This window comes from Panthera pardus, unplaced genomic scaffold, assembly GCF_024362965.1.
Source record: "Panthera pardus isolate Hobbes unplaced genomic scaffold, ASM2436296v1 HiC_scaffold_20, whole genome shotgun sequence".
Lineage (NCBI taxonomy): Eukaryota > Metazoa > Chordata > Mammalia > Carnivora > Felidae > Panthera > Panthera pardus.
In genome coordinates, this window is record NW_026526766.1 from 80,750,595 (window position 1) to 80,764,542 (window position 13,948).

The 13,948-nt window shown below is 49.1% G+C and overlaps 1 protein-coding gene and 1 long non-coding RNA gene across 12 annotated transcripts in view; one reads left to right on the plus strand and one right to left on the minus strand.

Annotated features, from left to right (window-relative positions):
• Positions 1–5,340, minus strand: part of TTLL11 (tubulin tyrosine ligase like 11) — a 238,451-nt gene extending 233,111 nt beyond the window's left edge. For 9 of the 10 annotated variants that reach the window (XR_008424334.1, XR_008424335.1, XM_053908254.1 and 6 more), the window contains exon 1: positions 4,642–5,340. Coding sequence is in view for 7 of the 10 variants with exons in the window: in XM_053908254.1 (XP_053764229.1) it covers positions 4,642–5,340 (699 nt within the window). In the remaining 3 variants the exon portion in view is untranslated. The remainder of the gene's footprint in view (positions 1–4,641) is intronic. The other variant, XM_053908259.1, reaches the window with a different exon arrangement.
• Positions 5,312–10,430, plus strand: LOC109269859 (uncharacterized). 2 transcript variants are annotated; one of them, XR_002081290.2, is made up of 3 exons: positions 5,312–5,425; positions 6,468–6,621; positions 9,414–10,430. It is a non-coding gene; the product is annotated as an uncharacterized LOC109269859 (long non-coding RNA). The 2 variants fall into 2 exon arrangements; XR_008424336.1 differs by having other exon boundaries at positions 6,468–6,538.
• Positions 10,431–13,948: the final 3,518 nt, after the last annotated feature.

The window sequence follows — 13,948 nt, forward strand, 5'->3', positions numbered from 1 at the left end:
TATACCTTATAAACAGGACAACATAATAAGTATACACATGCTGCAGAAAGGCTGGATAAGTTTCAGAAAATAACACATGATTTGGAGTCTCTGAAACAAAGAACTCACACTGTAATAGATCTTGGGACAGGGGCTTATGCAAGGTGTTATCAACAAAGGTCTTTCCATCAAACCTCTGAGCGCCCTCGCGCACGTCAGCTAGCTGGTGTCCATGGCACCACTGTGCACGTATACACAACCTGCAGCTCCAGGGAGCGCAGCTATTCTCCTTGGTGTCTTTTCCCTAGGGTTTCTTTAATGATGGTGTCAAAACTACAAAAGAATACACAAGAGGATGGGGAGAGAGCCTCACACAATTGAAAGAGGACCATACAATTCCATAAATATTTATTGAGCACTACTGTGAGCCAGGAAAAATCCTTCTCTTTCATGTGGGCAACTTCAATAGCGACTCCATAAACCTGATTTTGCTATTCTAAGATAAACTTTCGCCTTATCTATAAGTTAACAGGACCAACATTTGTGAATTTTCCTTTGAGAGGCAAATTCAACATTGTGGACATGGTTGGATTAGACCCGACCAGAGTAGATACAACTGAAAACAGAATCACCAGAGGGTTGGCGTGGTTCACCTGGGGCTGAGAGAGTGGGCAAGAGGAGCTGAGTTTATATATGGCAAGATTCTGTGATCACATTCAGGCAGGAGCTCAAGCTTCCTGGCCTGGCCTCCGACGTCCTCCATGATCTGGCTTCTTCATCTCTCCCACTTTTCCCACGTGCTCCCTAAGCATCGTGCACACAAAATCCCACCCTGCACACAAAATCTGATCCATCCTCCCTGCCTTGTGCCTATTCTGTATGGAATGGCTGTTACCCATTCAACTCCCAGACTGGACCCGCCATTGTGTGCATGTCTTTCTCTCAAGCCAGAAGCTGCTGGAGGGCAAGGAGGGAATCCCACTCACATCCGTATGTGTAACTCCAACCCAGGGACTGCAGATAGAGATCCAGTAGGAAACAGTGAGAAGAGCCCAGAATGAAGGCTGGTTTCAAACGGAATCTCTGTTTCAAATGCTAGCTTACTAGCCACTAGCAAATGCCACTTACTAGCCATATGACCTTGGATAAGCTAACCTCTGTATACTTCAATTTCCTCTTCTGTAAGATGGAGACAATGAGGCACTTAATTGGGTTGTTGGGAAAATCAAATCACTGTAGACACATAAAGCACTTGGAAGAGTGCTTGGCACAGGGTTAAGAGTTATGTAAGGCTTCATTATAGCTGTTGACGTTCGCTATCCTGGTTGTTAAATGTGTGTATGATAAAAAAAAAAAAAAAAAAAATGAAGGGGGAAGGGAGACTGTGTCCTGTAGCCAAGCAAACGTTGAATTCATATGCTGGCTCAGTGCTGCCCTGCTAAACGGACTGTCCGGTGCCGCCCCTCACTGTGCACTCTCAAAGGAAACACTGAGCTTTCACCCTGGCTGGTGTTCATGACCTCATTTCTTACCTGGGCTCCCCGTCCACCCCAGCCAGTCGGGTACTCTCAAATCCTGCAGCAACAGCACTGCATGAAATACAAAGGACACCAAGCCTTGTGTCCCAGCCCTGGTCCTCAGACACCAATGCTGAGCATTACAGATGATCTTGTCCAACATCACTCCTGAAACATATGGGGAAACTGAGGCCTGGAGAGGTTGTGTCTGTCTACGCTTTGTTAGTGACTGCTTTTCATGCAGTCAACTTTATGGTAGGTACTAACAATACTAAAATCATAATTAAGGCTGGGAGGGACTTAAAGTTTACCTACTCCAGTACTTTTCAAACTCCACATTCTAGAGTGTCAAGACGAAATGTGAGCTCTGTGGCAAGTCTTTCATTCATTCATCCGGTAAATATTTATGGAATACCTATGATGTACCACAAGTCAAACACCACTCCTGTCCTCAGCACCTCACAAACTCATAGGGAAGAGTGACATTAATAATCACACATCTAATAGGAAAGTCCTGTTGTGACTGAGTTTGTTTTAAAATATACCAGAAGGGTACCTCCACTTATATGCCAATATACTTTCTGGGCGAGAGGAAGAAGGCGAGGCTGGGGCGGTGGGGGGAGTTACAGGTAATGCCTGGCAACTGCCCACTCCACTGGGTTTACCAGCACCAGGGTCTCACGTAGACTAACATTACATGATGTCACCAGAGAGCCTGGGAACCACTGAACTAGCCCAACCCACCCCCATTGAAAGACAGGCAAACTAAGGGGCTTAAAGGGTTTAACTCACTGGTCAAATGAGCATAGTCGATAAATGGAAGAACCCTAAAATCTTGTAGTGGCTCACGCAGCCTTCCAAAAAACAAGTCCACATCCCACAGCGTGGCCTGTGGTCTGACCCCCGCTCCTTTCTCCAGCCTCAACTCACCACCATCCTGCCGCCCACTCACCTCCAGCCATACTGAACTACATGCAAAGCCCCAAATGTGCCTCTGCTGTGCCCATACTATGCCCTCTACCAGAGATTCGAACTCAATGGCCCTAAATAACTCCTACTCCCTTTCAGCACTCAGAACTCAGCTCACACCTCTCTCTTCCAGGAAGCCCTTCGTGAGATGACCCTCTTCTTCTCCCACAGCACTTACACCTTTACATAGGGACAGGGAGACACTCATCACACAGCGTATCCATCCATTCAACAAGTATTTATTGAACACCTTCTGTGTGCCAAGCACCTGAGGATATGGCAATAAATAAAACAAAGCCCCTGCCCTCATGGGGCTTACACTCTAATGAGGGAATAGGTAACAGAGTGTCAGGTAGAGTTTTGTGCTATTTGATAAAAGAAAGAAGAGCAACGGTTGGTGGAGGGACGGATCGTGGGGGAAGGCTTCTCTGAGGAGGAAGCATTTGCTCCGAGATGGAAAGTGACAATAAGACATGCAAATACCTGGGAAAAGAGCATTTCAGGAAGCAGCAGCAAAGACCTTCTAATCACTGCAATGATTTCTTTGTGTTTTTTCCCTACTGAACTGTAAGGTCCTTGAGGGCAAGGGTTACATCTTAAGCATCTTTGATTTCCAGAGTCAGCACCCACAGCAAACACCCGTGGACCGAGTACCTGAACCTGGCATGCGTGCCTGCTGGTTTCTGAGTCCATCTGGTTCCATCTCACAAGATCTAGCCAGCTTCATGTCTCTCCCTCCCACAGCGCTAAGCCGAGCACAGCTCTCCTTGCCTGATTCTCAGCCTTGCCTGATTCTGTGGCCTGGTTTCAGTCCCTGGATTCTCTCTTTATTAGGACCATGGCACTGACAAGTTCTCCGATTTTATCTTGTTCTGGCCCAGACCTGGGACCCTGTCCAGAGCTGGGAGCCTCCCTCCAGGTTTCCTAGGCATGGAAGTCCTCCTCTGAATCCCAAGCCCCAAGCCTGGGGACCCTGACACCTGGAGTCAGACTTCCCCAATGGCTAACCCCTCCCTACCTGGACGTCTGCCCTGCCTGATTCTTGTCTTCCCTCCAAACCACACGTCTCCTTCCTGTTGGGACATCAACCCTCTGACCTCATCAATCCTTTCTGCGGCCATCTCTCCATATGTTCCAGCTTCATAAAACCATTCCTGAATGTCTGCCATAGCCAAAGCACAGAGCTAAGCACCTGAGTCTTTCACGTCACCTGCTGCAGATTCCTGTTACACCAGCAGACCATCTGGATCTAAGTCTCTAGACTTGACTGCCCTAATCACAATCCCAATTTTCCCGAAACCCTGTTTAAAAAGCCTTAGAAGCTGAAAATAAAGTCAAATGGCTTTATCCACTCAGCCAACTGCGACAGACACTCCTGGGTGTCTTTGGTGCTTCATTCCAGCCCCCACTAGGTCTAAAATGGGCTCAGGGAGGAATAACCCATTCCTTCATCCACCTTTTCAGCCACCGCTCATTGACACATGCTATAGCCACATGCCAAGCCCTAGAATATAAAATACGGTTCCTGCACGGATGATAATGGTGGTGATGGTGACGGTGATGGAGGAAGAGAGAGGAGACGATGCTAAGATTAGTTACCATTTATTGCACACTTATGCTATGCTACAATAAGCAATGAGTCTTCTAATACTAACAAAACTATGAGACACTTATTAGCTTCGCTTTACAGAGAAGGAAATAGGCTTAAGAGGTGAAGCGACTTGCTCAAAGTCACACAGCTAAGTGGCAGGGTGTGGTGAGAACCTAAGTCTGTCTGCCTCCAAAGTACAAACTGTTCACCGCTATACAGTTAAGTGCTGAGCAGACAGAACTTAAATGAAGAAGTGAAAGAAAGAGTCCCGGGCCCCGAGGACTCAAAGCTGGTGGAGGAGACAGACACACAAACAGGCTAAGATCTACAATGCAGGGGAGTGCTGATAGGTAGAAACTAGAGCTGTAGGGGAGCCAGGGGAAGAAGCTGTGGCTAACTTGACCTGGAGCGGGCTGAAAGCCTTCTGGAGGAAGCGACTTTGGGGCTAGGCTTTGAAGGATGAGCACTTGGAGCCTGGCGCTCGGCAGGAGCTCAGCCCTCAGCCCTGGCCTGGGCCGCGCCGGGTCCTCCGAGGTCGAAATGTCCACCCTCCCGCCGTGCCCACGCGGCCGGGCCAGGCCTCACCTCCTTCCACTTGAGCTGGCGGATGCTGATCTTCAAGGCGTCCAGGGAGGTCCTGGCCTTGGAGCTGTCCACAGTGACGGGCCGCTGGGAGTGGTACTCGTCCGCCGCGCGGCCTGAGCTCCGTCGGCCGCCCCGGCCCTTGCTCCGGGGCTTCCCGTGCGGGCAGAGGCCCCGCGCCCGCGCCGCCTGCGGCTTGGCCAGGGGCAGCGTGGGCGGCGGCCGCGGGACGACGCGGGCGTCCCCCTCCTCGGCCGCGCGGGGCTGCGCCGGGGCCGGGTCCTTGGGCTGCTCCTCTGGCGTCTTGCGTTCCGGCTCCCCGGCCGCGCCCGAGTCCACGCGGACCTGCTCCGCCGCCGCCAGCGCTTTGGTCACGGCCACCGCCTCCGCCTCCCACCGGGCCGCCAGCTCCCTCTCGGAGCTGCCCCGCTGCATGGCGCTCAGGGCCGGTGCCAGCGCCAGTGCCACCGCCGCCGCCGCCGCTCCGCCGCCCCGGCCCGCGACCAAACTACCGCCGCTGCCGCCGCTGCCACGCGCTCCCCGCCCGAGCCCGTTGCCATGATCGCTCAGGCTTGGGTTGACAAGGGCAGTCGCCGCCTCGGGACGGGGCCCGGGAAGGGACAATCGCCGCTCGAGCTCCCGCGACCTCATAGGCGGCGGCGCCCACGTGATCGGGCCTGTCACAGAAACCGCGGCGGCCATCTTGGAAGAGGGCGGAAAGCCGCCGGAGCCCGGCCGGAGGGAGGGCGCTGGCTTTCCGACGGAGCACAACTTGGAGAAGCAGAAGGTGAGAAGGGGTGTGCTAAGGGGTTGGGCACTTGTGGGACTCCTGAGCCTGGGAGCTGCGGAAGACAGACGAGAATCTCAAACTAAGGGCCCACTTGCCCCTCCCCCGACCCGGTACACAGTCGCTGGGATAACTCCCAGTCGGAAGGGGCAGGCAGAACCTCACCTGCTGGAGGGAACTGCACCATCGGGAATCATCTCTATCTGATGATGGACGGGACGAGTCCAGGCCCTGGGGGATTAGCTGTCCGCTTAACGAAACACCTGGGTGGCCCTGGGAGAGCCCCAGACTGAGAAGGGAGACACCTTTCCCTGTTCTCGGAGAGCGCCCTATGGGATGGAGAAGTCCTACTCATTCCCAGTCAACTGGAGGGCAATAACACTGCTTTTCTTATTATGTCACTTTTCTTTTTATTGTGGTAAAATAAACGTAACATAAAATTTACCGTTTTTACCTTTTTAGGTGTGCAGTTCAATGGCATTGAGTGCGTTCACATTGTTGCGTGAGAACTATCACCAACAACCATTGCTGGAACTTTTTCATCTCAGACTGAAACTCTGTACTCATTTAAACCGTAACTCCCCGTTCTCCCTCCCCCCAGCTCCTGGCAACCAGCATTCTGCTTTTTTCTCTATGGATTTGACTGCTCTAGGGACCTCATTACGTATGAGTGGAATCATACAATATTTGTCCCTGTGTGTCTTGCTTATTTCACTCAGCGTAATGCCTTCAGGGTTCACCCGTGTTGTCGCATATCTCAGAATGTCCTTTCTTTTTAGGACGGAATAATGTTTTTGCTGCCTGTATCTTCCACATTGTCTTTACCCATTCATCTGTAAATGGACATTTGGATTGCTTCCACCTGTCGGCTATTGAGAATAATGCTGCTATGAGCGCGGGTGCACAAATCCCTTTTCAAGTCCCTGCTTTCATTTCTTTTGGGTTGCAACATATCTTTAAAGCCAATGCAAGGAGAGGATTCTCCCTTCTCACCTTAGGGAGTCACATTTATTGTTTTTTGTTTGTTTGTTTTGTTTTTTAGGGAATGCAGTTGGGAAGGTGTAACAGCATCCCAGAATCCCAGACTAAAGACCGTATCATAACTACTCACAGGTGGCCGCTCTTCCTTATTCATCTGCCCAGTCTCTTGGTTGGTTGGTTGGTTGGTTGGTTGGTTTGGCCCAGAGATTCCCCACGTAAATAAACTGCCTTGAAATACACCAGCAATAAATTCAAGAGATCAAAACGTCATTTTAGCAGCAGAGGGCGCTCTCATCTCTTTCTCTGGAGGCCATCATAGCTTTATTTCAGTGTTGTAGTTATGTGACTGCTTGTGCCTGAGTTATCTGGGGTGCTTATTTAGAATGCAGGCTCCTAAACCCCAACCCCAGAGACTTTGATGCAGAACATTTGGGTGGGACTGGGAGTATGTATGTTAAGTTAGCTCCTCTGCTGATTCTAAGGCAGCCAGGGGCAAGCACCATTGATCTGGTCTATGTCAAGTCTTCTGGAGATCCTTGGAGCTGTCCGTGGTGCCAAGGAGAATGCCTCACCACTCCCCAATCTCTCTCCACCAACCTACTCCCTCTACCAAATCCTGTCTCTCCTCCTGGCATCCCTGGTCTCATCCAGGGGTACCGCCTTTATTCAGTCATTCATGCATGAAAGTTGGAGAGACTTAACTTATTCCTCTCCCCGGCCTCCTAAAACCATTCCATCTCCAAGTCTTATACGTTTTACACTGAAATGTCTCTCTCATCTTTCCTCTTTTATCTATCCTTATTGTCATTGTCCCAATTCAGGCCTTTAGCCTGGACCATTGCACCAGCCTCCTCATGGGTCACCCTTCATCAGACCCCACTCAGATGTCTCCATCTTGGATAAGCTTTCTTCAGTGCCCACAAGCAAGAAATAGTTACTCTCTCCACTCTTCTACTGACATACATGATAACCCTCTACCCTGGTCTGTCTGTCACACTGTAGAGAAATCTTAGCCTCCTCCGTTAGTCTGGGAAGGAACATGTCTGGTCTGATTCATCTCTGTATGCCATTTTCAGGGGCTAGAACAAAGAGGTCCTCAGAAAGTAGTGTGAATGAATATTTTTTTATTTTATTTACTTTTGAGATGGGGGGGGGGGGGGTGTGGAAGAGAGAGAGAGGGAGAGAGAATCCCAGGCAGGCTCCATGAGATCATAACCTGAGCCGAAATCAAGAGTCAGATGCTTAGCTGAGTGAGCCACCCAGGCGCCCTGGAATGCATAATTTAATAGTTGTTTTCCACTTCATTTGCCAAATCTGGAAAGGCCATTCTGTGCAGAGATATTCATGTGCATTTGGCTTTGAATCTCAAAGATCTTCTGCCTAAGGGACTTTGGACATGCCCTCCCTTCTGCCTAGAACACTCTCTAGAACTCTGCCTGTCTCTCCTTCAAGATTTAGTGTAAATGATACATCTACAGAGATACCTCTGATTTCTCTATCTAAATCAGATCTCTTCAGATGAAAGAACAATACAGGAGAGAAAAACAAGAAGAATCACAAGGCAGTATACAATTGAGTGCCAAATAAGGCAAGGAGTGAAAAAATTGTTTAGGAGTTCAAGGAATGGAGAAGTTACTGTGAATTAGGAGGCTAGATAAGACTTCCTATAAGAGATGGAATATAAACTTTGAGTCTTCAAGATGGTATAAGAATGAGATAGATAGAAAGTAGGTGGGGTGGGGAGCCTGGGTGGCTCAGTCAGTTAAGCATCCAACTCTTGATTTCAGCTCAGGTTGTGATCTCACTGTTGTGGGCTCGAGCCCCACACTTAGTCAGTTAGGCATCCAATTCGATTTTGGCTCACGTTATGATCTCATGGTTCATGAGTTTGAGCCTCATGTCAGGTTCTGCACTGCGTGGAGCCTGCTTGGATTCTGTCTCTCTCCCTCTCTCTCTGCTCCTCCCCCGCTCACGTGAGCATGTACTCTCTCTCTCTTTCAAAATAAATAAACTGTTTTTAACAAATTAAAAAAAAAAAAAAAAGAAAGTAGGTAGGGTGGTCATTCCAGAGGCTGCGGGCAGGACTGCCATGTGCAGTCATGCAGGTGGCCCAGGAGGCCTCAAAGTTGGAGGAATCCAACTTGTACTCTGCCCACCAAGCTCCAGCCATTGAGGCTTTGTCCACTAGAAGGGAACACCTTCTCCAATTGGTTCAAAGGCTCCCAGGGCTAGTGGAGGTCCCGTACTGAGGGGACAGTGAGGAAAAGGCACTGTACAAGTAGACTTAAGAAGGGGATAATCATGTCTCTTGGGGGGGCAGGGAGCAGACCACACTGGTTGAAACACAAGCCTTAGAGGAAGGGAGAACAGACAATGAGGCCCATTTGAGCTCATTGTCAGGCCTTTGACCACGTTGGTAAACTTTGACTCCTCCAGAAACTGTGTTAGCGGAAAGTCCAACCCCAAATGGGACTCCTCAAAGAGAAGCTTCAGTTACAGCTGCTGAGGAGCAAACAGCAGGTTAGAATTAGAGACTAGGATGACTTCTAGAAAATATAAAAATGTGTTAAAAAATAGATCCCCTCCCACCCCCCCCCCCCCATAGTTCTCTCCTTTTCCTTCACAGCACTCACCACGCTTACCGTGGGGATCTTGCTTGTTTGTTTATTTGACGTGGTCTGTCTTGCTGGCCAGAGTCCAAGTGCCTGAAGTGTAAGGTGTTCACTGTTCTTGTTGACCACTATAACCCAATGCCTAGTTCAGTGCCTGGCAGAGCTATTTCTTGAATGAATGAATGAATGAATGAATGAACGAGCGAATAAGTGAGTGAATGAATGAATGAAAAAGTAAACCCAGATATTCGATAATAAGGAAATCGTTAAGCAAACCATGGCAAGTGCTGTCAATGACAGCTTCAGCCGCTTAGGAAAATGTTGATGATGTAACACTAAGCAAACTGGTGCGAGCATTGCAATTAGAATGCTGAAAAACCCTTCTGCGTACACAGGGCCTGGAAGAATACGGAGACAAATGAGGACAGCTGTGGTGCGGGAGGCACGAGAGCTTGGTGGAAATTTGCCTCTCCATTTGGACCAACTACATCAGCCTCGGGGTCTTCATATCCTTAGACCCAGAAGTCCATCCCACTTCCAGAGGTTTCCACTGTGAATCAGAAAGGCAGACTAAGCTTTCCATGGTGATATGTTACCAGGAAAAACCCTCTCTGCCCCCGGCACTGTGCTGCGTATTTTATATATGCCTTGCCATCTACATACAGCAGCCCTGGGATAGGTCCCATCAGAAATCCCATTTTACAGATCAAGAAAGAAATTGTTACGCAGAGAAGGCACTTGCCCACGTCACGCAGCTAGTAAGGGGTTCTAGCTCAGCATGGTCTGACACTGGCACCCGGCTCCCAACACCCACGCTAACTCCCACACCAGGACTTTGTGCACAAAAATACTCAACATATGGAAAGGAAGGAAAAAAAAATAGAGAAACCAAAAACCAAACCCTTAACTATAGAGAACAAGCAGATGGTTACCAGAGGGGTAGTGGGTGGGGGGTGGAGGAAAGAGGTGAAAGGGATTAAAAAGTACAATGATGATGCGCACTGAGTCATGTAGAGAATTATTGAATCACTATATTATACACCTGGAACTAATATAATGCTGTATGTTCATGATACTGGAATTAAAATTTTTTAAAAATTAATAAAAGCTAAAAAAAATACTCAACAAATGTTTACACGTAACTGAACCCATATGTATGTCTATGTATTTGTATATAAATATATATACACGCTAATCCTCAGCCATGTGAAAATTGTATGCAGAGAAAAACACGAAGCAAATATGCCAATATAGTAATAGTGTTTATCCTGGGTGGCGGAATTAGGAGGACTTCGTTTCTTCTTTATTTTTTTCTATATTTTCCAAATTTTCTGCAATGAACATGCATTGTTCTGATAACTAGAAAACATATAATTTTTAAATAAAATAAACATTCTTTGATTGTTCTATCACTTTTGCAGCAAGTCCATTTCTGGGGAGACGGGAAGGAACAGTTCAAGGGAGAGGGATGTAGGCAGCTTGTCCTCCAGCTGTTAGTTTCTGTCCTGTTAGTATCAAAGACCACCGCCAGGGGGCACCTGAGGCCTGGTTTTTGCAGAGGCTGAAGCGGGATGAGGTACAGGAAAGGCCCACAGCAAGGAGCTTCTGAGTAAAACTGAAGAGTTCCTGCCTGACTCTATTTGCAGACACACTTTTGCGCCGCTTGGCTTTTGCAAGTGTTGCTGTCTCTGCCTGGTGCACCCCCTCCATACCCACTGACCCCTTGTATGGTCAGCGAGCTGTTTGTCCTTAAGCCTCAGATACCAAATCTCCTCTCCTTTTAGAAACGCGGTGATAGGGCACCCAGGAGCACCAGGGTTCACTGGAACAGGGAGTGATCAATCTCAGTGAATGAGCAGGGGCACCTGGGTGGCTCAGTTGATTGAGCGTCTGACATCAGCTCAGGTCATGATCTCATGGTTCTGAGTTCAAACCCTGCATTGGGCTCTGTGCTGACAGCTCAGAGCCAGGAGCCTGCTTTGGATTCTGTGTCTCCCTGTCTCTCTCTCTGCCCTTCCCCTGCTTGTGCACACGCTCTCTCTCTCTTGCTCTCTCTCAAAAATAAGTAAACCTTAATTTTAAAAAATGAAGGAGCAGAAGGCTTCATGTGCAGTTTGGGGTTAACTATTTCTCAAATAGGTGGTTTCTTCTTGAATAACAATACTAGCCATTGTTCACTGTGCACACATGTATGAGCAGGGACATCAGTCTTCTGCTCTTGGACTAGGACTTATACCTTCAGCTCTCTTGGGGCTCCAGTTTGCCAACTGTAGCTCTTAGGACTTGTCAGCCTCCATAATCACGTGAGCCAGTTCCTTATAATCTATTGGTTCTTTTTCTCTGTATGTAAACAGTAATATGTATACAGAAAGTTCTATGGATTTTCATGAACTGACCACACGCATGTAGCAACAACCAAATCAAGAATCAGAACATCCCCAGCACCCTGGAATCTCCCTTATGTTTCCTTCAGTCATCCTCCCCCAACCCCAGGGGAGCCACTTTCCTGACCTCTAATGAGATAGATGGATTTGTTTAAAATATAACAAATTTTAACTGACTTCAAGTTTTTAATGAATCCAAGCCATACATGCACTTGGTGCAGAGAGGATCGGAATGGGGAATTGTCTTCAAATACAAGGGACAGTGGGGTCCACAGTGGGCAAAGTCCATAGAGACTGGGGCTCTGCTTCATGGCAGGGCCTCGAAAACTTCACGTGATGTCTATCAGATGAGCATGTCTTCCCCCCCACCCCGCCCCCCCGACCACCTCATGTCCAATGCTGTGAGCAGGAGTGGGGTGGGGGTGGGGGTCCTGGAGGACAAGAGGAGGGAGCCTGGCAGAGAGCATAGCTGGAGGAAAGGCCCCCGAGTGGTGACCTCAGAATGCAGGGGAGGGATGGGGTGCTGATGGGTGTGGTAAACACATGGGGAGGTTGGCAGATCAGTGTTAAAACAAGCTCCTTCCCATAATCATGGGGATCCCTGGGAGGCTTTTAAGCAGAGGAAGGACACAGTCAGATTTGTGTTTCAGAATGAACACTCTGAGCAGTGAGAAGTAGAAGTAACTAGCATAGACTGAGCTAGACACTGCTCTAAGCCCTTGACATGGCTTGTCTATTTCGTGCTCACAGCAACCTAGTAAGCAGGTAGCGTTGGTATCCCCCATTTACATAGCAGCGGTCAGCCCAAGAGGAGCGAGCTAGTGCCTGACCTCATACAGCTGGAAGGGGCAGAGCCAACTGTGGCCCAGAGCCTGACCCTTAACCTCACTTAGAAGTCGGGTGGTCGGCAGGACCGGAAGTAGAGAGACCAGTGAGGTGTCTGTTGCAGTTAAGCAGCCAAGGTGACAAGATGGGGGTGGGGGGTGGTCCGTGGGAAGAGAGCAAGGCGTGAGGGGACTGGGGATCTTCCTGCTGTTCATACCACCACAGGATCCCTTTCCCTGGGCCCCAAACGCTGGGCCTGGGCTCCCTCTCACCAGCTTGATTCTGGGGGTCCTGGAGACCCCTAGCCACCTCCTCCTTAACCATCCCCAAAGACTCATCCTTTTTATGTTTTCAGTCATCCAAGGAAGACGCTGGGGAGAGGGCAGGGAGTCTGGGGTCTCACAACCCGGGTCTCTGCACTGAGGATCCTGACCCTCTGTGGGAGGATCTCCAGAAGCCCTGGGGTTCCTGCCTCCCTCTAGTTATCCTCCCAAGGATGCACGGGGCTGATCCCAGCTGTCTCCAGCCTCTTCCCCTTCTAGGCCTCTTTCTCCAAGCATCCCTCTCCTCTGCCTTCCATCCCAAGGCCAGCGTCCCCTCACTTCAGGTGGGGGAGTGGCCACTAGGAGACCTCTAGAATAGCAGCACCCTCCCTTCCCTGTCCTGGGAAACCTCCTAGAAAAGCCTGAGGTAAGGCAGGTGCCAGGAGGGTAGCCGCCCTGGTGGACAAGGGGAGGGGGAGGAAAATGGCTCCAGGGAGAAAATTAAGCACAGAAGGAGGCCTGATCTTGTCTGCCCCAAGAAAAAGGGAAGGAGGGGCACCTGGATGGCTCAGTCGGTTGGGCATCCGACTTCACCTCAGGTCATGATCTCGCAGTCCGTGAGTTTGAGCCCCGCGTCAGGCTCTGTGCTGACAGCTCAGAGCCTGGAGCCTGCTTCGGATTCTGTGTCTCCCTCTCTCTCTGCTCCTCCCCTGCTCATGTTCTGTCTCTCCCTCTGTCTCAAAAATAAATAAAAACATTAAAAAATTTTTTAAAGAAAAAGGGAAGGAGGGAGGGGACAGAGGGAGGCAGGAAGGAAACTAAAATTTGCTCAGCACTTCCAATATTGGGACAAACCTTCATGTAAAGGTGATAATGTTCTATAGTCTAGAGCAAGGGTCAGCAAACTTCTACTGCAAAGGGCCATATGGTAAATAGTCTAGGCTTTGCAGGCCTCCATCGCTACTCTGCCCTTCTAAGGAGAAGACTGCCCTAGACAATATGTAAATGAGAAGGCTAGCATGACTGTGCTCCAATAAAACTTTATTCACAAAAACAGGCAGAAAAGATGCTCAACAGTATTTGCCATCAGGGAAATGCAAACCAAAGTCACAATTAGATACTATTTAAGACCCACTAGGATGGCTATAATAAAAAAGACAAGTAAATGTTAGTGAGGATGTGGAGAAGCTAGGAGCCTCATGTATACATGGTCTCATATATATGTGGCCTCATATATACGTGGTCCAATATAAACCGGTGTGTCTGCTTTGGAAAACAGTACGGCAGGTCCTCAAATGGTGACAAACACAGAGGTACCATGTGACCCAGCAATTCCACTTCCAGGTACATTCCCGAGAGAATTGAAAGCACATGTCCACATGAAAACATGTACACGACTGTGCACAGCAGCAGAATAGTCCTATGCAGAATAGTCCCCGATGGAAACAACCCAAGCAT